This window comes from Paroedura picta, chromosome 12 (genome assembly GCF_049243985.1).
Source record: "Paroedura picta isolate Pp20150507F chromosome 12, Ppicta_v3.0, whole genome shotgun sequence".
Taxonomy (NCBI): Eukaryota; Metazoa; Chordata; class Lepidosauria; order Squamata; family Gekkonidae; genus Paroedura; species Paroedura picta.
Genome location: NC_135380.1, coordinates 23560174 through 23583843, shown reverse-complemented (window position 1 = coordinate 23583843; position 23670 = coordinate 23560174). Strand labels below are relative to the sequence as shown.

Genomic DNA, 23670 nt, shown 5'->3' with positions numbered 1-23670 from the left:
TGCCCTGGATGAAAGATCATTTTGCTTCTTGTTGCGTAGGGTCTGATGCCGGGGAGGGATCCCAGGCTCTCATTTTGAGAGATTTCTCAATGACAGCCTCTTTTTCAGCATTCCACAGTAGTAAATGGTTATCTTATTTATTTGTTTGTGTTATTGAAATCTTTAGCCTCCCCTTTCTGGGATTCGTGTCCCTGGCGTATTAAATACTTCGAAATGGTATAAACCCAGGAGGTCCCTTCCAACTAATAGTCTATGATTCTAAAATGCTAGAGAATAGTAGGAATGAAAAAGCAGCATTCAAACAAATGAAGGCTTCCGTCACCAGGAAGCCTAATCCAGGTAGGAGGACGTGGAACGGCCAAGAAAAACGTACCTGAACGTTAACAACATTAGCAACAAGCAAACATCCTTTTGGCAGCGGGTGCTGGAGGCGTGGTGCCCTTGTGACAAAAGGCTGTCTGTTCCGAGGTGGGGGGAGGCATTTGGAGCAGAACCTTCAAAGAAGATCTCCAGCAGGCTGCACTCATTTTGGGATATCAAGTAGGCCCTCAGTCTGTATTTGTGCCCTGAGGTTTCTAGACAGATTCCTCAGTAGCCATTCACAACTTATTTACCATTGAGAAACCTCTGAAACATTCTTTAGGGTTCGAGAAACCCCAGAAGTGGCGTGATGGAGAGGAATATGGTTGGGAAGCATAGCTGTGGACACGCCACCCGGGGCCCCTCCCTTTCCCACCCCCTCCAGGCCCATCATTGGAGATTTGGGGGGGGGGGCAGTCAACATGACCACATATGGCCATATCACCCAATAAATGTTTAACAAAATTTAAAAATATATAACAAATTAATTAACTCCCTGCTATTCAGGAAACCCTTCCAGGGCTGTTGAGGAAGCCTGCTCTACAGGGAGGTCAGTCTCAGCTGCTAGCACAGGGCCACAGTCTGGAAAAACAGGAGGGAGCAACACAAGAATGCTCCTGGCCCTCCCCCATCCCTGACCATCTAGAGCAGGGGTGGGCAAACCCACGAGGTGTCCATGGACTACAATTCCCATGAACCTCTGTCAGGGGCTTATGGGAATTGTAGTCCATGGACATCTGGAGGGCCACAGGTTGACTACCCCTGTTCTAGAGCAAGAGGGAGAAGGGTTGTGTGCCCCCTTGAGGGATTTCCAAATGAGATGCTAGAATTCTGCCATTCACAACAGGTTTGAATGTGCTGCTGTGTGTTTTTCACACTATACCGCAGGGAGCCCTGGGGTTCCTGCAGAATTCACATTATAGGGGAGAAATTTCTTTGAAGGGCACCTTGCCCTACTCTGATTGCATAGTCAGTAATCTGGCCCAAAAGGCATGGCTGATACTTGGTGTGCCCTGACCATGTGCCTGAGAAACTGTCCCAGAATCCTCTGCAGCTGGGCAGACAAATCCAGCTCGAAAGCTATCTCTTGGGTTAGAGGCTTTGAACCCTGGCCTGTGGGTTGAGGAGAGTCCTGGTGCCCAGTTGCTGGCTACTTTCATGGGCGTGCATTGTTGACCTGACAATGAGCCGCAAGCAGAGACAGGCCCTTCTAAGCCCTCTGAATGTAGAAGGGTGCTAACTCAGCTTAGAGATGTCCTGTGAGCCTCTCGTCAAAGTGTATTATATCTGTGTTTTCTCTTCTGCTCTTTCTTCACTACCTTTGGCAGCTAAATGCAGGTGTCTCTCCTGTTCTGTTCCTTCCTTTCTCCCTCCAGCCTTCCCGCTAAACCTCTCTTTCTTTGGCACAATTGAGAACTGCATTTAATACTGGCCTCTCTGCCAGAGTCTGGAGTGGGTTTTTATTTTCAAAATCGCAAGGTAAATACCTGGTTCTTCTCTTGTATTTCCCCTCTCATTAACAAGACTCCCGAGATGGTCTCCCAGGTGCAAGGGAGTCACCTCTCTGCCAGCGGCTTCCTTGAATGGCACAACCTCATGGCCACAGTCTTGTGGGTCTTTCCCAGTAATTTTCACCACCTTGGGGGAGAGGCACCCATTCCAGATGAGAGGCCCAGGCTCAATTAGCTTGGGATCGTGTGGATGTTCTAGCCACGTGGGGCCTACGCATAGGTCTGTGGGCCCCACACAGGTGGGAGGAAATCGGTGGGGCCCCCTTTTAGGCTGACCCTGTCCTTGAAACCAAACAAGATGGCAGAAAAGAACTGTACTGTTACAGGCGGGAGAATGCAATTTTGATCTTCCACTTTTTAAAATGTTGGGGAGAATGCCAAACACCTCCCTGCAAATAGAAAATGAGCACTGGAGGGAAAGGACTGAACTCAAACCTTTCTCCTTCATGTGCTAGTTTTGCATTTGCAGGGAGTCTTTAATATAAAGAAACATTCAGAAAGGTGACTGTCTCACGTAGCCTATAGCAGGGGGTAATCAGCCTGTGGTCCTCCAGATGTTCATGGACTACAATTCCCAGGAGCCCCTGCCAGTGTTTGCTGGCAGGGGGCTCATGGGAATTGTAGTCCATGAACATCTGGAGGACCACAGGTTGACTACCCCTGGCCTATAGAATATCTTTCTGGTCAGTTGAATCATGAATGCCCCCCCCCCAAGTTTCCTTTCCCACATTATTCTTGCATAGCTTTAATGGTGGGTGGAAGGGGAGAGCCAGCTTGCGAGAGAGTAGGGGATGAGTTAGACAGCCCATGGGTGTCTATTTCCCTTTGCCGGGCAGCCAGACTCCAGGAAAACAATTTTATCTCTTTCAAGATCACTCTCAGCTTTTCTCACATGTCTGCCTCCAAAGCAGGAATTTGCCATGGTGTGTGCAGGATCATTTAGCAGGCCAGTTGTCTGTCTGTCCTCTCCCACCCTACATGCAAACAGACACCTGTCTACCTTCCTGGTTCTACATTTTAGGGAAATAGTTTTTAGAAGTGGAAGAACCAGCACAATAGGGTCAAGTATGCAAATCTGCTTCCTTTGCAGAATTCAGACAGGGCAAAGAGATTTTGTTTTTGAGTAGCCTTTTTAAAAAGTAGCGATTACTAACAGAGACCAGGCCACCTGCTTCTCCAAAGTGTGGAACAATACCCTACCCTTGGCTGGACTTTTTGAGTTGCCCTGAGAATGAGTAAAAGTTGAGAATCCCGTATCAGGCACACACAGGTCCTCCCTCCCGGGCATCTTGGTTCCATTTTCACATATCCCCAGTCCTGTTGAGCTGCCAAATGGGAGGCCTGCCTGATGGTAGATTTAGCATAGAGTTTGTCCGGGGCTGTCCAGACCGTAGGGTCCAGCTAAGAAATGAAATTGCGTAAAATAAAGTGATGGAGTCAAGCATAGGTACTTACCCATATAGCATTTATGTAATGTGTCAGAGAGTCCACAGTGCTCCAAACACGTTCATTTAGTATTTCTGAGGCCAGTTATTAACCCCATTACTGCCAAGGGAGGAACAGTGGCTTTTGGACACTTCTCTCCACACAGTACATTTGCGGTGGGGATGGGGGGGGGGGGGTGGAGTGGCAGCCCTTTGGCAGGAGAGCCAGTGTGGTGAAGTGGTTAAGAGCAGCGGCTGCTAATCTGGCAATACCGGGTTTAATTCCCCACTCCCCCACATGCAGCCAGCTAGATGACCTTGGCCCAGTCACAGTCCTGATAGTGCTGTTCTCACAGAGCAGTCCTGCCAGAGCTCTCTCAGCCCCACCTACCTCACAGGGTGGTGTATTGTGGGAAGAAGAAGGGAAGGCGATCGTCAGCCACTTTGAGACACCTTTGGGTTGTGAAAACCAGGGTATAAAAGCCAACTCTTCTTCTTCACGCTCGTACTGCATGCATTTCCCCTGAAATCTGCTTTGATTTCCTTTGGTCCTGTGGAATGTGTCAGTGCCTTCCCTCTCAACTTCTTGGCTTGCTCTCAAGCCTGTGTGGGTTCATTTGTTTAGACCCATGCGGTAGAGTGGCTTAACCGCCTCCTCGCCCCCTCCTCCATTTTCTCCTCACAAGAACCCTGCTGGGTGGGACAGCTGGAGAGAGGGTGTGACTGGCCCAAGGTCTCCAAGCCAGCTTTCATGGCAGAGGGGGGGATTTGAACCTGGGTCTCCCAGATCCTAGTCCAGCATTCTAACTGCTGATGGCCACTCTCTCTCTTCTTGCTCCAGGGAAAAGCAGAAGCAAGCTAAACCTTCTGGACGAGGAGAGCCTCAGCCGGAGCACTGGGGTCTGACCTGCCGGAGGCGACTCTCGACCTGCAGGGGGATGGGCTCGGGCAGCCCTCCTGGCTTGTCCCCACGTGCCCCAGGAACGTCTCGTTTGGTGCCTGCATCCTCGCCTCTGGGGGAACTGGATGTCTCTTGCAGCCAAGCAGGCTGCGAGCCCATTTGGGTGGCTTCTGGTGCTTGGACCTGGCTGTGCACAGGATTTCCTCCTCCCCGCCCCCCTTTTCACGGGACTTGACTGTTGACTCTGCTCAGCAAGGGCTCCTCCGGCAGCAGCAGCCAGCCAGCCTGTGCCTATAAACTCTGCTCCTTCTCCAGGAGCCTGTGCAAGTGAGACTTGGGGTCCCTAGCAGGAATCCGTGCCTGCCAGTATTGATGCCCCTTCCCCTGCCACAGACCCCCCTCGGACTTCTTCCCACGGCCAGCCTCTGTTTGTCACACTGGCAGCCCCGAGCAGGGCAGGGGCCAGCTTCGGAGTCCCTCGGCATCCTTCTTGGATCTGGTGGGGGCTCGACTTGTGCTGAACTCCTGCTGGGCTTTCCTTAGGGGGGGGGGGATTGATGAGAGCCTCTAGCATGTCTGCTGCAAGAACATGCCTCACACGGAGCTGGCATCCTGCTGCTCTTCCAAGGTGGCATCATCCATAGTTGGAGGTTTCCCTAGGGACCTACTCCTCTTCCCTGCCTGGGCCGTTGATGTCACCTGCATGGGTGGTCTTCTGTGCCTCGGGTCCCCTAGCCCAGTTCCAGGTAGGGCATCACCCCATTCTGTCCCCGCCCATGCTGGCTTTCTCCAAATCGTGCCAAACTCCATAACCCCTGGAGCCACAGTGCAGTCCTGAAATTCAGTTTGCCAACTGTGCCTCCCACCCCTTCCCAGGACTCTGATTCCCGGGGGCTGCCTGTGCCAACTGGGGGAGTGCTGTCTTCTGCAAAGGAGCCCCCGCTTCCTGGGGACTGCCCACCCCTCCCTCTCTTCATTCCTTTTCAGTATCTCTCGGAAGCTCCGTAACACAACCTAGGCTTTCCCTGTGCCCTTGGCACCAGCAACGACAGCCAAGGCTGTGACAACTCCAGAACGGACTTTTATCAAAGTTCAAAGTGCAGCCCCTCCCCCAGACCCTCTCCTGCCTTCTCATATGAACTATTTGGGGCGGGGGTGCTGATTTGACCAAGTGCCCTGACACTCTGGTCCCAACCCTTGCTTGCCAAAGCATGAAGAATTCTGCCGCATCTTGTGGACATTTACCCAAGAACTGGGTACTGCATCTCCTCCTGTGGCTGCTCCTGACTCCTTCCTGTCCGTGTGCTTCGGACCCCTCCTCCACCTCAACCCTCAGGCCCAAGAGGCACACGTAGATGACTTGGTTTGCCGCTGCCCGTAGGTAGGCCTCCACTCCAGCCTTGGCAGAGAGACTGGCTCCCCCCACCCCACCCTGCCCCACCCCCACCCCCCCAGTTGCTACTAACAGTATTTTTCCCGGAGTTCCTATTTTTTAAAGGAAATAAGACAGAGGAGCAAGGGAGAGGAGGAGGGCGGGATTCCTCACTCTTCCTTTCTCTCTTTTCCACAATGACCTGCTCTTAAAGCGATGTATAATTTCAGGTAAATTACTGGGTACCTGCCTTTACGTTGTAGTTTTTCCCCCTCCCGTAAGGACTGTCACTGTACCTTCAAATGGAATAGTCTGATCTTTAAACGTGTCTATTTAAAAGTCATTGGTCTGCAGAGGAGTAGCGGCTTCATCAGTACGAGAAAAGTTCTCCCACTTTGGTGACACAGTGAAGTGGGCTTCTCGAAAAGGATTTAAAAATTCCTGTCTTGCTCCTCTGGTTGCGTTTAACTCTTAGGAGGAGCACCAGGGTGTTTCTCAACCAAGCTAGGGAGTGTTACCATGGCGCTGCCCTTACCTGTGGTTTGGGGCAGGGGTAGTCAACCTGTGGTCCTCCAGAGGTCCATGGACTACAATTCCCATGAGCCCCTGCCAGCAAATGCTGGCAGGGGCTCATGGGAATTGTAGTCCATGGACCTCTGGAGGACCACAGGTTGACTAGCCCTGGTTTGGGGAACACAGTTGAGTGCCAGTTATGTGTCCTCGTCCTGCTGAACCGCATTGCTGTTGGTTGGCAGGATTCAAGCCATTCCTTGGCTGCTCCCACATTGATGTTTTGCACTGCTTTGGCTTCCTTTCAGCAGCGCTATTTTCCAGAGCATCCACGTGACTTCATGCTGTTTGTCTGGTTCCCGTGTCTTCTCCCTCTTTGCTGCAGTCATTCCCCAAACCTGGTTTGCTACAATCTTTTTGGAAAGAACACTCTCAAAGTCCCTTCGTGGACAGGAAGGTGTGGCTTTTGCCCCATCGACACATGCTCACCTGTTTTCCTTACATCCACCTACCCCCACAGCTGCCATTTCAACCCCCATGGGCTTTTCCCTCCCCCAGCTTTTTGAAAAAAACAACAACAGGTAATTGTCAGATCACTATAGCACAATAACGTTATAACTGTCTCTTATTCCAATTTAAACATTTCCCCTTACAACTCTGCAGCAAAAAGAGCTAGAGATTTTTTTTCTAATGAAAACTGGAAACTAATAGATTGTGGCAACAGTTCTAATGCTATAGCAACCTTAACGATTACTGATTTTTAAGAAGCTCTCTGTTGGATGGGGGAATAGCAGCCATGGTGGTCCAAGGTAAGGAAACTGTGTAGGAAACTTCCAAATGGGTGCTCCGTTGCCGCTACAAATGGCTCTGCATTTGCAGCCGCAACAAGAGCCACATGGGGAATTGTCTCTGTGTGGAAGCAGTCTTTGAGTCCCGTGTGTCATTATGCTTTAAGGCCCGGTTTGCACATGTATATGCCGCACTTGATGCCTCTGCAGTGGATGACCGGCAGCTGGTTGTACGAGTGGCTTCTTTGGAAAACATTGTGTTTGATATGAAAGTGTGGCGTTTTAGTCGTGATGGTCTAATCAGATGCCCAGGGCACCCCATGCACAAGGGCTCGAGAAGCCTCCTTCCGTCCGGGTAACCATATGGACCTACTTTCCGGAGAAACACTCTGCACATGAGGCTGTCGGGCTTAGATGGGGTTGAGGTCACAGCAGCACAGGAGAAAGGTGACCTCAGAAGCAGCCCTCTGCTGAGACACAAACCCCAACAGTCTCCTATCCGTGTGCCTTCAAAAGAGGCCTTAAAAAGATTTTATTATTTGCCAGCGCGGAAACACATCACAGAAGCTGATCAATGCCGAAAACTGGCTTTTGAGTCACGAGGGATTCAGCAGTCCCCAGCCCCCTCCCTTCAGGCCCTCCGCCGCCCACAGGGCCTGGCACAGTCTGTCTCCGGCAGTGTGCCTCCTGACACAGGCTGGGGCCTGAGGATGGGACGGTGGGCTGCCTCGTGCGCGGAGTGGCAGCCAGCCGCATGGCAGTCGATGAGGACGCATCCAAAGTACGGCGTGGATCAGTCACTCGTCCAGCATGGCAACGTGTTGCGTGTTGCTTGCTCATCACCGCTTGACTTAATCAGCAGTTCGTTCAAAGTAGAGAGAAGCACACAGCTTGTGATGCATTTACGATTCAAGATCGACTGGGAAGAGATGAGATCTTGCACCCCTTTGCAAAGATCTCTTCAAGTAATTTCTTCCGGCCCAAGCTGCATCTTTCCCTCTGCAAAATGGGCAAGGTGGAGTTTTTTTTCTAATTCATTCCTTTGTTCTCCAGAGTCCAGTACGACCCCCGTACCAGACAGAAAGGCCAGGGCAAACCACCTGGTTGTCATCAAGACACTCAGGGCAATGCCTATCCTAGCTCTGGGGCTCTTTCGCTGGGGGGGTCCGTGGAAAGGTCAGGAGGTTATCAGGTATACAATGCATGAAACCAGTTTCATGTGCAAGTTGTCCGGGAGCTGCTCAGCGTTCCCCAGACACATTCACAGAATCACAGAGTTAGGAGGGACCTCCAGGGTCATCTAGTCCAACCCCCTGCAGAATGCAGGAAATTCAGGACTGTCAGGTTCATTGACTGTTAAGTAGCAAGAAAAACGGCAGGGTGGCCAGCCAGCGGCAACTGGGCCTACTTGGCACTGACCAAATGACATCCTTTGCAGATGATGCTGGCTGGGGGTACCTTGGCTTGGCCAGCAGCCTCAAGATCCCACTTTGCCAGCATGGAAGGAATGAGAGGATCATGAGCACCATCACATGGCACCATCACAGTGGCTGGGAATGGCTGCAGCCACCACAAGGCCTGAGGGCAAAGAGGCAGCATTGTCGTATGGCAGGCTCTGATGTGGGGATTCCTACGAGGGAAGAGTCTTCACAGAAACAGAAGGACCTGCTTCTTCGCTCACACCTCCTGACAGAGGGAAACTAAGGCTTCCAAGAGAGACAGCCCTTGTCCCAGTGTGCAGAACCCAGGCTCAGGCCTAACTCTGGCTCAGCTTGCCTCCTCTGCATCTTCTCTCCTGCCCTCCCCCTCTGCCGGGTACCTCTTTTGGCCCTCAACCACTGAATCTGGGAGGGCCATTCAGGGACACACCTGCATTTGGTAAAGGACTGGAGGAGTTGCAGCTCAAAGCCTTTGGGATCCGTGCAAGGCTGAGGGGGAGACTGGGCCCTCCTTCCAGGCTGCAGGGCTTTCTTCTCCCTTGGAGTGAGCCGAGCTCTGGTTGAAAAGGTTCGTCTCCAGTGCTCTTGGTCAGCCACTAAAGGAGATGCCGCAATCTCCCTCTGCAGTTTCTTCTATATGGAACTGCTTAGGAAAGGCCAATCATGCACCCTTCTTAAGGACATAGCTTTTGCTGCTGTCCTCCTTGGCTTGGGCACAACTGCTTTGTCCAAGAGGTGAGGCGGATTCATTTTTCCCATGGAAGGGGCTGTATCCCCACGCCCACCCAGAGCCACTGGGTTCCAAGTGTCATCTCTCTTGTGCCTTAGTTTTCCTCAAAGGCATGGTCTTTGTGGCCTCCAGAAGCAGCGCTCAGAAGGGCACCAAGAGGGCCCAGCACTGCTGTCCTGGTGCACTCCCAGGGAAAGGAAAACCTCTTTCCTTCTGTGTCAAAAGGAGCTGTTTCTGAGGGATTCCCTCCCCCCTTCCCTCGCAGCCTGAGGACATAAACAAGAACTGTAGACTTCCCTGGAGCCAGCCCGGTGTGCAAAGTGGCTAAACCTAGTGTGTGGGGGGGGTGTTGGTCACAAGCTGGAGTAGGGGATGGGATGCCGGTTTCTGGGGCCAGCATCTACCACCAAGGCTCCCCCACACTCTTCAGTTCCTGGCGGAGAGGTGCTGCCGGTCAGCGCATGCCTGCAGCGTCTCCCGGATGCCCGTCTGCCAGTCCTTCACTAGGTCCACCGGAGTCACTGCCTCCTGTCACAACAAACACCAAGAGGGATCAGCTCTGGTCATTTGCTCGGGAGGCTAGAAAACATGCCCTTTCATGCTATTTCTTCCCCCACCCCTGGGAGCTGATTTGGGGCAGGTGAGAGAGAATTTGGCCCTTTGGGATGGCCCAGGTCCACAGCTGGGAAGCTGCTCCATGCATGAGGTGTGGTCTATGGTGGTCTGTCCACAAGCATGGACCTAGATCTCACAGCTGGGGGGAGGTGGCTTAACCTATGTCCGAGCTGGAACCCTCCAGACTGGAGGTGTGAGCTTCTCTTTGTTGGATACATCCCTTTGGGTAGTAAGCCTGGCAAGTGAAAGCTACTCTTCTGCTATGCCAATTTTCTACATGCAAGGGCTTTGGCTGAGGTAAAAGCATTTGGGTAGAACAGCTGCACCTGTAGTTGGAAGTGGTACCTCCCAGCCACGCTCCCCCCCCCCTCCGGCACCAAATGTGTCTGTCAACAATGGTACAATCCATCTGTGCCATCCAGCCATGAGACTTCCTTCTCCTGTCCAATCCTCACCTCATTCTGGATGTTGAGGTTGGCACCATACATCAGCAGCGTCTTCACAGCCTTGAAACGTCCCAGCCGGACTGCGTCATGGATGGGTGTGTCTCCTTCCTGCCAGGGGAGGAGAGGGTGAGCTTGGGGCTGCCAACAAATGCCCATGGAATTGGGGCAGGAAAGGACCTTAATGGATCACCTGTGGAAACTCTCAGCTTGGACACGGGGAGTCCCAAGCGCAATCCCGGACCGTTCCAGCTAGAAAAGAATCTTGGAAAGACCTGTGCTCAAGACTTTGGCCAAGTCCTGGCCACTGACAAAGATGGAGCTGGACTAAGTGGTTGACTGAGGACAAGCAGGGCTGGGATAAAGCTAGAATCTTGTGCATGGGGAATCCCAATTCTGAAGCCCAGGTGCATGATGTGCATTCTTTTATCAGTTATTTTATTTCCAGGGCTCTTAAGAACAAGTTCTGATGCCAGGGAGGAATTGTACTCTCTCATTTTAAGAGGTTTCTTGGTGACAACCTCTGAAGTGGGTATTTTATTTTTAGTTTCATTGGGTGGATTCTACTATTGAAGGAGAATGGGGGTGGGAATCCCTGCCCGCCCACTTCCTCCAAGCCAATGCCTAATCTTATAAACTGTTATCATATTCCCCTTTCAAATATCTTCTAGGAAGGTAGGGAGCAGCCCACCCTTGTGCTTGACAATGGGCCCTGCTGCTGTGTCACTCCCAAAACTCTGCGTGATTAATCGGAAGCTGACTAGCCTGAGACCTGGTCTTGCATGCCCCAGAGGGGGCCCACTCTGGCTGCACCCCTTCCCCTGACTACTTCTGCAGGACCCTGGTGGCCACAGCATCAGCCTTTTACCTTGTCTTGTGCATTGATGTTTGCCCCACAGGCAATGAGATGCTCGGCGCAGTCACAGTGCCCTGTCCGGACGGCCACATGTAGCGGGGTGCTCCAGAGCTGCCAGGCAAAGAGAATCACTTGCAACAGCATGCCAGAGCTCACTATGCACAGCGCCTGGGGCCAGAGCTGATTTAGGCGGGGGAGGTGGGCTTGGGCCGACACTCTCACCTTATCCCTTGTGGAGATCTTGGCTCCCCTGCGGATCAGGCACTTGAGGATCTCCAGGTGTCCCCCACGGCAGGCCCACAACATGGGCGTTGCATCGAGCTGGTAAAAGCAAAGCAGGCTCTTATATCGAGGAGCTAGAAATCTCTGGCAAAGGAACCAGGGCCCTGCAGCACCTCTGGACAGGAGCAAGAGAAACCCTGGACCTGGACCTGGCCGTGGGGTGGTCTGCTACTGGCTGCCTCTCTTTGGGTGGGAAGAGCATTTCAAAAATTATCCTCCACCCACAGTCCACTCTGCTACTTCATTCTATGTGTCTGAAGACCAGACCATCTCTGGCTACCTTGGGCCAGAGTACACCTAGGCCTTCATTTTCAGGTGAGGCCGGGTCAGTGTTCCAAGATCTCAGTGGGACAGAAAGGCTAGGGCATGGTGCTCTGGGCTGGAAGAATGAATGCTGGCCATCAGGGGAGCCTCACCATGTCTCTTGGTTCCAGTTTGGCCCCGGCTTCCAGTAGTTTCTCTACGATCTCTGCATGGCCTCGTAGGCAGGCCCGGTGCAGGGCGGTGCATTTGAACTGCAACATGGACAGAGGAGGAGGAGATTGGTTTGAGTTGCCTGCACCACACCCATCTTTCCACCCCCAGAGGTGATCAGGTGGAGCCCATCAGAGGAAACACAGAATACCCATTAAGGCACAATGGCACCTGACCTGTGCAAATGCACCTTCCCACACCTATGTTCGCCATGGTACCATGAAAGCAGAGCTATGTGGTGGTGGGAATTTGCATGGGAGAACTGTTGGGCTAGTTTCGTTCCCACAAACTCTCCCCCCCCCCCTGCCTGGCTTATTGCCAACTGGAGCACAGCACAGGAAATGGGTGGGAGGCGTCCACAAGGAATTGTCAGGAAGAAGGGGAGGGGGGATAGCCAAGTTTTTCTTCTAGTGTTCCACCATACAACCTGCCCTGGATAGTATAACCTGGATAGCCCAGGCTCTCTCCATCTCATCAGATCTCAGATGTTAAACCCAGTCATCTGCAGTTAGCATTTGGATGGGAGACACCCAAGGAGATTGAGGGTTCCTAAGCCGAAGCAAACAATGGGAAACCACCTGCTTGTCTCTTGCCTTGAAAATGCGACAAGGTCACCATAAGTCATTGGTGAGCTGATGGCACTTTTGACCATCAAGTATGGCCAGCAAGGACACAGGGAGAAATCATAAGCAAATGGACTAAGTTCAGTTTTATTCAGCCTCCCAGAACAATGGTATTAAGAGGACTACAGTCATAGTCACAGAATGAGAATGCACTGCACTTTGATGGATGTCAATTGATAGAAATTTGAGGGGGGGGGGGTCCTTTCTTCCTTGATGGGAGTATTTCCAGGTCCAAAGGGAGAGCGCATGGGTCAGCACACAGGAGTGTTCTATGGAGAGAAGTTGTCCTTGCAACTCCTCTATGTGTCCCTGAATGGGATCACACAGAATTCTAGGATTTTCTTCATGGATGCTGGGATCGAACTCCCAACCTCATGGACAGACAGTTTCAGACAGCATTTCTGCCGCTTACCACTCTGCGCCACAAGAGGCTCTTGTGTGTGTCTGCTATTAATGCCTTCCTTTTATGCAAGCACTTGCCAGTGGGCTTAATTTCCACCGTGCTTTTAGGCTGCAGAGATCGGTGCCCCTTAGTGGCCCAAGTACCTTGTCGTGAGCGTTGGGGTCCCCTCCATCTGCCAGATATTTGTCAATCACGGGAATCCGGTTTTCCAGGGCTGCTTGTAGAAACTGTTCTGGGTTGACAGGTTCTGTCTAGAGAGAAGAAGCACAGGACGACCATGTTTCTGGAGTGTTTTGAAACTTCAGCCTTTTGCCTCCTCTTTGTAAGGATGCCCAGAAAACCCCTCTCTCTCAACTACTGCTGCTCATCCCAAGCGGTGGGCTTCTGGAGGGGCTACTCACAGGCTGGGGAATGGATACTCACTATAACTTCTGGCTCCCGTTCCTTGGGGCGGACCACCTTCTTCCATTTTTTCTTGTTTTTGCGTAACTTGATAATGGCCTCCAGGTCCTGCAAGCTCTCGAGCTTCAGTCTGGAGTTGTTGAGTGTCTCAAGCTGGCAACAAATTTTTGAAAACGTTAGGCCTGCAGGCAAACAACGTCCTACATGGGGAACCAAGGGGCTGTGACATTTCAGTGACAGAGGCCGAAATCCAAATGCCACTTTCCGCTTCATTAAAAAAAAAAAAACTTTTTCTCCCCCTGTGGGGAACTTACAACTTGGTTCTTCTTCCATTTTACCCTCAACAACAACCTTGTGAGGCTGAGTATGGGACCGGCCCAAGGTCACCCAACAAGCTTCCATGACAGACTGAGGATTCATACCTGGCCTGTCAGATCCTAGCTTAGCATTACTGCCACTTCACCACTCTCTCTATCCTCATAAGCCATCATCTCAGGCAGCTCTCATTCATTTCAGTGGGGATAATGCAAGAAACCTTCCTCGTGGATTGTGCCTCACTCTTGGTTTGCCCCTTTAATGATATGCAAGCTCCACCTCAGCTTAGCTACCTTGCTCTGCCTCATTATGGAAAGGCCAATCTCAAAGCTGTGGATTGTTCTGGTGCAAGTAAATGGCCATCTGACAGAAGGACCTCATGGGGTTGTCTAGTGGGGCTGGGCAAAATATAGACCAAAGGCCAGCAGGGGACCACTGGGCCATTTGGGATGGACCTACTACTGCCTGATGGCTTCTTGGAAATGTGGCCTGGATTGTGCTCTAAGAGGCATGATCAGGATTGCTTTTACAATTAAATGATTTTTTGTCAATAGAAGTTTAAAACACAGTAGATCATAGAGAAGGGGAAACAACAACACCCTAGATTAGCGATCCACAACCTGTGGGCCGTGGACCACATGTGGTCCTTCGACTAATTGGAGGTGGGCCCCGAAGGACGCCTTCTCTTCCCCCCTGGCCCTTTACTTCATCCCCCCCAGCCCTTTACAACACACATCATTGTTGTGGCATGTCTGCATCTTATTTTGAAGGGATGTTTAAACATTACCATAGCAATCAGAGAGCACTAGGGCAGTGGTTGAGAGTAGAGGAGTAAACTACCCCCCCCCCCCACACTGGGCCTCAGTAAAAGGCGTTGAGTGGTCCCCGGTGATAAAAAGGTTGGGGACCACTGCCCTAGATCTTTCATCAAGTCAGGATATTGCTGTCCTCCAGGACTGTCCCCCTTCTCCCTCCCCTACAGCACAACAAGGTGAGCTTCCCCCAGTGCCTCCCCAAACACACACAGACACACACACTCACCTTCCTTCTCTTCTCCTCTTCTGCCTTCTGCTTCTCCTTGCTGACAGCTTCCCAGACACCAGCTGGGCCCAGCGGCCAAGTTTCTGGCTCTCTGGCTGCATTTTTGGAGAATGCTTCGAAACCTCGCCCTTTCCCCTCGTGCCGTTCATCACTTACCTGGGAAAACAAGCAAAGCGTGAGGTGATGGGGGCTCACGGGATCAGGGAGCACATTATGCGAGAGAAAGTCTGGGACTAGGCCCTGGGCTCACCTTTACACAGCAGGACCTACTGTAGGAGTAATGAATTTTGGTGCCTGAGGCATAAAATTGTATCTTGAACTTCAGCTGCTGGATTAGGAACCCAAATAGGGTCATACCCTGATCTGAGCGGAGCATCATGTAAGTGACACCACCACAATTTCCTTTTTGTTTTTTTTTTGCTCTTTCATTGAGAAGGCAAAAGGAAGGTTGGATGCAGGGTGAAGAGAGTAGGCCAAAGAGAACAAGGAGGAAACAAACAGGAAAGGAAAGAAGAGTTGGTTTTTTGTACACTGGTTTTTTACTACCTGAAGCATCTTACAGTCGCCTTCCCTTCCTTTCCCCACAACAGACAACCTGTGAGGTCAGTGGAGCTGAGGGAGCTCTGAGAGAACTGTGACTGGCCCAAGGTCATCCACTGGCTGTATCAAATGCAGATCTCCAGATAAGACAGAAAGGAAAGAGGGAAGCTGACTTGGGTGGACTGGTTTGAATTTAAGGTGGGTCCAGGATCCCAAATAAGAAGCCTCGTGAAATAGCTTGCTTCCAATCTAGGGAGAGTAGAGATAGCCCCACAAGTCCTGCACAAAGCTAACCCAGCTCAGTGTCACACACAGTTTTTCAAGAGCATTACGATTGTGAAAGTTTGAACTGTGACTTGTGTCCCTTCTGGCTTTGATAAACTGAATGAATCCTCCAAATTTTACAAGCAACCAGCAGTCTTGTGAATAGGAGGCCAGGGCCTTTTCCGCAGTTGCCCCAGTACTGTGGAATTTCCTCTTGTTAAAGTCAGGGTGAAGTTTTAACCCAGGGGTAATCAAACTGTGGCCCTCCAGATGTCCATGGACTAAAATTCCCAGGATCCCCTGCCAGCAAATGCTGGCAGGGGGCTCCTGGGAATTGTAGTCCATGGACATCTGGAGGGCCGCAGTTTGACTACCCCTGTTTTAACCCTTCTTTTTCTGACATTTAATGATAGCCCTGAATTATGGCTTTTATTCTGGGTTTCGTTTTTTAATGTGACATGAATCTATTTGGTGCCTTTCATGTCGAACATTTCTGTTACGTTTTGCCATTTGTTGCTACTGGTGGGTTTCACGGGACTCTTTGCAAACTGCTTTGAATATATATATTTTTAATGAAAGTGCTCTGGAAATCAATGGCACTAATAATCAGATGCACCCTGGAGTTCAACACTCATGCCTGGGTGATGTGCCCAAAGAGGCAGGTGCTGCAGGCCTCATCTGAACTAGTGAAGCTTTAGCACTTATCCGTCTCGGACTCCTCAGCAGCCTGTGAGTGAGAGACCAGCTTATTTCTTGATCTGACCTTAATTGAGCCTATCCTGAGGTCAGCCGGTCCCGGCAGAGGAGTGTCCCTTGCTTGCAAGTTGCTGACCCAGCCAGAGCGGCCCCCAAGTGTGAAATGTGTCAGCTTCCTCAACCGCGCTAGCAGCATTCCGCCCATGCCTCCGGCTGCTGTGGCTCCCCAGGGCCCAATGAAAGCAGCCTCTATTTATATTGGTGTGTACACAGTCCTGGCGGAGGAGTAAACATCACGGGGATGAGATGCCATTCCGCACGGCCAGCCAGGGCAAAACAGCATTGTCATCAACAAGATGGGTGCGAGACATTGTGGAGCCTCTGGGAGATAACTGGGGATGCAGGCGAAGGGACAGAGGGGCTCGGCCCAGGGGACATGCCCCTGTACTGCTGTGCTCTTGCGCAACTCCCCAAGAGACTGTGCAAGAGAACTTCCCAGTGAGGTGTTATTCCAGCCCCAGGTTTCTCAACCAGGATTTCATGAAACCCTGAAGTTTCTTGATGACCTCAGAAAGGTTTCCTGGATGGGTGGGAATTAATTAATTTTTTAATATATATTTATTAATTTTGTTAAATATTGATCGAATGATACGACCATATATGGTCACATGGGCTGCCCCAACCCCCACCCCAAAATGGACAATGATGGGCCTGGAAGGGGTGGGAGAGAAGCCCTGGGTGGGCGTGTTCACAGTTAGGGTTCCCAACCATATTCTGCATGATCGCAACACTTCTTGAATTTCTCAAAGCCTGAAGGATGTTTCAGGGGTTTCTTGATGGTCAAAAAGCTGAGAAAGGCTGTTCCAGCCTATTTATCTGCTCCCTGACTCTGCCACCCTTAATAGTGCTTGAACACTAGGGCTGACAGCTCGGGGTTGGGAAATACCTGGAGACTTTGGAGGTGGAGCCTGAAGATGGTGGGATCTGTGGAGAGGAGGGCCTCATTGGGGTGCAATTCCCTAGAGCAGGGGTAGTCAACCTGTGGTCCTCCAGATGTCCATGGACTACAATTCCCAGGAGCCCCTGCCAGCAAATGCTGGCAGGGGCTCCTGGGAATTGTAGTCCATGGACATCTGGAGGGCCACAGGTTGACTACCTCTGCTCTAGAGTCCACCTTCCAACACAGCCATTGTCTCCAAATAATCTCTTAATTCCAGGAGACCCTCCCAGTCAACACCTGGAGTTAGCAACCTGAGGAAAGCAGTCCTATGGTTTTGCACTTGAATTCACAAACCCCCTTGGTGACCTTGCCTCCCAAAGGCTTTCTTTTTCACATCCCCAAATCTAAGCCCTGGAACGGAACATTGCTGGAGTAATGGGATCACTCTGCGCTCTAGACCAAGTATGAAAAGAACGTCCTCTTTTGCCTGAACAATTTAGGTCACCAAGTCGTGGCCAACCTTCTTCCTTCCTTCTTAGGTTCTCCTGCTACCAAGAGGCAAAATCCCATGAGGCTGGCCGAGGCTTCAGCCTGACGTAAGTGCCAAAATGAAAGACACCTCTCACACCTGTGCCTTTGGTAGATTTGCTGGCACACTTACAATCCCGAGGGCATTTTTTCCTCCTGTAAACAGCAACCAGGAATTCCAGGGTGTTTCAGCCACACTTTCCTCCTTATATAGCTATGAAGCTCACCCAGAGCTGACATCAAGTCCATCTGAGATAACTACTATATATAAGGTCAATTGTCCTTGGCCGAGACAGTGATGTTAGGATTTGGGAGCAGGGGACTTTTGAGACTCTTAAGCTGGAAGAAGGCAACTTTGCTGGAATTCTCTCCCACTGCCCCTGCCCTTCCTGGGTATCCCCTGCAAACAACTGGTGAGCCTTTTAGTAGTCTTGGGATCCCAGCAAATAGCCGGCTTTCTAGAACTGGTCCTGGCCTCCAATCTTCTCAGCTGGAGAGGTGTGGCTCAATGGTTCAATCCTTAGTATCTCCTGTTCAATCCCTAGAGGCTCAATGGTTCAATCCCTGGTGTCTCCTGTCCAAAGGATCAAGTGGTGGGTGATGGAGAAGACCAGTCAGTGGACCTTGATGCCACTGACGGAGCAGTGGTCTGACTCAACAAAAGGCAGCTTCATAGGTTTACCAGCTGTCCTCCTGCTCACTGCAACTAAAAGGTCTTTAAGCAGGCACACAAAACAACACCTCATAGCTTGATCATTAGAACACATAATGTCATAAAGTTGGACCAGAAGGAAGGCCGAGCATCAAAGAATTGAGGCTTTTGAACTCTGGTGCTGGAGAAGACTCTTGAGAGTCCCTTGGACTGCAAGGCGAACAAACCGGTCAGTCCTAGAGGAGATCAGCCCTGACTGCTCCTTAGAAGGCCAGATCCTGAAGATGAAACTCAAATACTTTGGCCACCTCATGAGAAGGAAGGACTCCCTGGAGAAGAGCCTAATGCTGGGAGCGACTGAGGGGACGACAGAGAATGAGGTAGCTGGATGGAGTCACTGAAGCAGTCAATGCAAGCTTAAATGGACTCCAGGGAATGGTAGAAGACAGGAAGGCCTGGAGGATCATTGTCCATGGGGTCGCAATGGGCCGGACACAACTTCGCAACTAACAACAGCAACATCATTAAGGCTGGAGAGTCAGATAAATTTTTAAAATTCTGATATCGACTAAAAAGGTGTCCCTTAGTTAATGACAGTGCCTTAGTGCTTCTAAAAACTGCAGTGAATAAGGTGCATGCTGTCTTCTTTCAAGCACCAGAGTAGAATCCCCCTTTCTTTGAGGAGAGATCTGCTGCAACTCACCTTCTCGAAAACCAAAGAATTCTTTTTGGTTCCAACTATGGCTTTATTCATATGCAAAATTAATGAAATCCTCGATTGAATGAACCTCACAAGATTAATCAATTGAGCCTGCTTCGACTGAGTGACAACTCTGATTTTTTAATTAAAGGATATAAAATTAAAGCTGAAACATCCCAAAAAGGGAGGGGAGGGAACAGGTGCAAATCATCAGATATGGACCAGAATGTGAGTGATTAAGGACACTGTCCTTCCAGTTTTCTGAAGGGCGGAAACTAGGCTGGCCAAGAAGGAAGACGGAAAGGCAACTCTAAAACCACAGGGGCCAGGAAAGTGGCTGGCAGGCGAAATTGTTGCCCTCCTCAGAAATCAGGGTTTTGCTACAGCCACATTTATTTATTTATCTTTATATTTATATAACTCCAGTCCCGGTGATGCTGGCTCGTGGCAGTTTACACATAATGAATTTTAAAAGCCCATTGTAAAAGAAGTAATTAATCAATAATAAAATTCAAATCAAAGATAGCAGCGTAAAATATTACCCCATAACGAATCACTGAGCCAGCTACACAGACACGCAGCCAAAGCGGCTAATGTCAAAAATGGGAACAGAATATTAACAGGGCCGACATAATCTAGTACATAGTTCTGACCCTGGGGGTGAGGGGCAGCAGCCTGATCTTATCACCCCAGTTCTACCGGCCTTAGAAGAGCTGGCAGAAGAACTCCTATTTGCAGGCCCTGTGGAACTCAAAGAGCTCCGACAGAGTAGAACAGCAAAACACACTGACTATGGCAGGGGTAGTCAAACTGCGGCCCTCCAGATGTCCATGGACTACAATTCCCAGAAGCCCCTGCCAGCGAATGCTGGCAGGGGCTTCTGGGAATTGTAGTCCATGGACATCTGGAGGGCCACAGTTTGACTACCCCTGGACTATGGCAATACAAGCAGAAAATCAACTTTCTAATCTCATCTTTAGTGCTGAAAATAAGTCCCTGACCTTTATGATTGTGAAGATATCCTGAAATCTCAGAGGAGTGATGAAGAAGAGTTGGTTTTTATGTCCTGCTTTTCACTGCCTGAAGGAGTCTCAAAGCTTTGTATACTGTTTTACTATGGATGCCATTAAAAGTTTTTGTATTGCATTGTATTGTAGTCTCAAAGCAGCTTACAATCCCCTTCCCTCCATCTCCCTACAACAGACACCCTTGTGAGGTAGGTGTGGCTGAAAGAGCTCTGAGAGAACTGCTCTGTAAGAACAGCTCTAGCAGGACTGGAACTAGCTCAAGGTCACACAGCTGGCTGCATGTGGAGGAGTGGGGAACCAAACCCCATTCATCAGATCAGAGGTTGCCGCTCTCAACCATGGCATCCCGCTGGCATAAGACTGGGGGTGTTGTGGGGTTTTTATCTCCCACATCAAGTAAAACTAGCTTTATTTTTAATATTAAATAAAATAAACAGTGGCACCAAATAGGGCACAGAATGTAGCTTTTCCCAGCACAGGCATTTAAATGTTGTCACGCAGAAGGGTAAGATAAACATTTATATATCTGTTCTTGCCAGAGTGCCACGTTTAAATTGTTTACGGATAGTCCTGATCTTCACTTCTATGAAGGCACAAAGAGGCCGTTTCTCTGTCTGTGCCAGTGGATGTGCACCAGGTGGATGTGCTCCTGTGGGAAGCCATCCACTGTGCTTGCTACAAAACCAGCCCCCAAACCCACCCGCACTGCAGAGCACACCCAGATGAAGCACCCGCACCATGGGGCTGTGCCTGTAATGGAGGGATTGCCAAGGAATGGGTTTTCTCATGCGAAGGATGCAGTCGTGGTTTCTCCATGAGACAAAAGGGAAGAAAAATCACTCCTGTTCTCTGCAGCGGGGCTGAACACTGAACACGCAAGCTGATTAATGGGCCATTTCCCCAGCACCAGCAAAACGCCCATCCGATTCTTTCCGTCCCTCTACGTGTACTGAAACCAATAGACTACCGGGGAAGCCACAACCATCCATCATGACGCCTGGGTGGAAGGAGGAGGCCGGGGAGTTTGGTCTTTTTCCAATGCCAGGAGTGGATTCAGACCACCCAGGATCCATACTGGTGCCAGTTTGTCCCAGGTGGGTAAGACTGCTAAGCGACAACAAATGTGGCTTCTCTCTCTCTCTCTCTCTCTCTCGCACCATTTATTCTTTAATCTGCCTTGAGAAAGGAGGGTTATAAACAAAGTGAACAAATAAGATACTATCTGGCCATGATGAGCAGGTCTTTAAATCTTGCTGAGGATCTTGAGTCATTCCTTCCCCCTAAATGTCTTCTGCTATAAATCCTTGTGTTCTTTTTCCTCCCGACACAAACAAGTTACCCAGACAAATCGGAACCAGTCCTGTCCCCTCTGAGGCCAAGGGATGTCCAAGGCCCCCAACTCACACCCACCTAGAGAGGACTTGCCCCCCTTCACGCCTTGCCAGCCTCTTACCAACTGCTGAATGCTGAAGATCTCCATGGTCCCCCCTAGTCCAGAGTCACAACGCTCACTTGCCCTCAGCTGGTCTGGGCAGGTCTTTTTATCAGCATCCTGCCGAGTGGGGGGAGGATTTGGGTTACAGTCCAAATTCTCCACCCCCCATTCCCTCCGCCGCTGTCTGCCACTGGGCCCAGCAAGCCGAATAATTCAGATACCTTGTAATGCCAACTAAAATAAACTGCATAGCTTAAGGTTTTCCAAGGATGGCAGTGAGGGAAGATGATGGATCAGCTGTGGCATTCACAAGCCCACCAAAGGGGGAATGGATACAAGGGGAGGAAGTGTGTCAAAGGGTGCCCTTTAGCAGGGCATTCTCTTTCTCCTTGCACCCCATTCTAGAAGCCCTGACCCTAGCAAAACTGGGGGGGAAATGACATGCGACCAATCGCCTCTGAACTACATCTACAGATGTAGTTCTCCCTGAGGAAGTGATCCTCTTTCAGGGCTGTACCACTTCAGAACAGGGGAGAACTCACATGACGGAATGTGCCTCTTCCAGACGCAGAAATCCCTGCACAAAGGAAACAAGGGAGGCTAGGAGATTCTTAACAAAAAGAGTCCAATAACACCTTTAAGACCAACAAAGATTTATTCGAGGTGTGAGCTTTTGAGTGCATGCCCTCTTCCTCTTTGTTGGCCTTAAAGGTGTATTGGTCTCTATTTTTGTCGTGCTATTTTAGACCAACACGGCTACCCACTCGAATCTATCCCTAGGAGATTCTTGGCAACTATGCAAGGAAGTGTTCAAAACAGAGCTTCCCCCGCCCCAATCTGTAGTGGTACAGTCATGACACCTCTGCAACGCCTCAGTCAGACACAGTCAATCTAGCAAGGCCATGAAAGCTCTTTAGGAGGGGGGGGCAGATTGTATTTTTATTACTATAAGCAATAAAATTGTTACTGGTCAGCTGCCAATTAGCCTTCCTGGTGGGCCCGGCAAAAGGCACGCATGGGCACACACCCACACACTTACACACACCAAGCCAGGCAGTCTGAACCAAATGGAGGCAGGACTTGGCCAGCAATACAGCAGGACCAGTCGATATGTGGGCCTTTGGTTCCCAACCTCCAGGTGAGGCCTGGAGATCTCTCAGAATTACAGATCTCTAGACTACATGGCCCAGTTCCCCTGGAGAAAGAAGCTTCTGGGGAGGGCGGACTCTATGGCCTGAGGTCCCTCTCCACCCACACCGCTCTCCCCAGCCTCCATCCCCAAATCTCCAGGAATTTCCCAATCCCAAGTTGGCAATCTTGGCTTATGCTCCTTGTTGTTCCTGACCAGATCCAAGGTGGGGCTCAGTTTGTATTGCTAATGAGTGCCAGCAGCCCCCTGGAGCATTCCTGAGAAGTCAACAGCCCCTAAAACTCTCTCTCAGCTGAGCTGCCAAGGGGGCCAAGCCCCTTACAGCAGGGTTAGTCAACCTGTGGTCCTCCAGATGTCCATGGACTACAATTCCCATGAGCCCCTGCCAGCGTTTGCTGGCAGGGGCTCATGGGAATTGTAGTCCATGGACATCTGGAGGACCACAGGTTGACTACCCCTGCCTTACAGTATTCTTGTGTGGTTGAGAACAAGCCAGGGGATTGCACCCCCACCCCAGCGCTCCTACACAATGCAAGGCAAGAAGGGGTAGATATACCCTTCCTCCCTCCCTCCTGTGCTGCTAGGCTTCAGGTCTACATCAACAGCTCGCCAGTCAATGGCCGGAGCAAACGGGCTACTGTACCACAGTACCAGCTGCTGAGGATAAGGGGCAGGTGAACAGGAAGCTGTCTGTACAAGAACACATCACTACTGGTAGAGGGAAAGACTAGGATCTGTGAGACCCAGGTTTCAATCCCCACCCTTGTCATGGAAGTTTGCTGGGTCCGTCACTCTCAACCTGACCTACCTCGCAGGGTTGTTGTGAGGAAAAATGGGGAGAATGATGTAAGCTGCCTTTGAATCCCACTATGGGGAGGATGAATCGTGTTATTATAATATAATAATGGGAGTGTGGCATCCTAGTATTTAAAAAACCACCTGTGAGTCAGGATATTGAAATATCACCTCTCCTGGCACCCAGCAGGAAAGCACTGTTCTTTGGTCACATCATCATCTGCAAAGGGGAAACAAACCTACTTTGTTAAGGACAGCTGTAAAGATTAAGAGAAAACAAATATATATGAATAAGACCCACCTACAACTCACCTTGAAGCTTGCTAGATGACCTCGGGCCCACCACTCTCACAGCGCGGCCTCTCTTGCAGAATTGCTGTAAGGGTAAATTGGAAGTGGGGAGAACCAAGGAAGATACCCGTGGAGGAAGGATGGGATAAAAGACTAGGCAGA

The 23670-nt window shown here is 50.5% G+C and overlaps 2 protein-coding genes across 3 annotated transcripts in view; one reads left to right on the top strand and one right to left on the bottom strand.

Annotated features, from left to right (window-relative positions):
• The window catches only part of CNNM3 (cyclin and CBS domain divalent metal cation transport mediator 3), a 32913-nt gene extending 26992 nt beyond the window's left edge, over positions 1-5921 (top strand). The window contains exons 8-9 of one of the 2 annotated variants that reach the window (XR_013225789.1): positions 1737-1839; positions 4137-5921. Coding sequence is in view for 1 of the 2 variants with exons in the window: in XM_077305288.1 (XP_077161403.1) it covers positions 4137-4201 (65 nt within the window). In the remaining variant the exon portion in view is untranslated. The remainder of the gene's footprint in view (positions 1-1736; positions 1840-4136) is intronic. The other variant, XM_077305288.1, reaches the window with a different exon arrangement.
• A 1441-nt stretch (positions 5922-7362) lies between these two features.
• ANKRD23 (ankyrin repeat domain 23) lies at positions 7363-21356 on the bottom strand. The gene is made up of 9 exons (XM_077305289.1): positions 21291-21356; positions 14490-14645; positions 13155-13286; positions 12875-12982; positions 11648-11746; positions 11172-11270; positions 10962-11060; positions 10106-10204; positions 7363-9563 (listed from the first exon to the last, which is right to left on the bottom strand). Exons 1-9 carry the CDS (start codon positions 21315-21317, stop codon positions 9462-9464), a joined length of 921 nt encoding a protein of 306 aa, XP_077161404.1. The 5' UTR covers positions 21318-21356; the 3' UTR covers positions 7363-9461.
• Positions 21357-23670: the final 2314 nt, after the last annotated feature.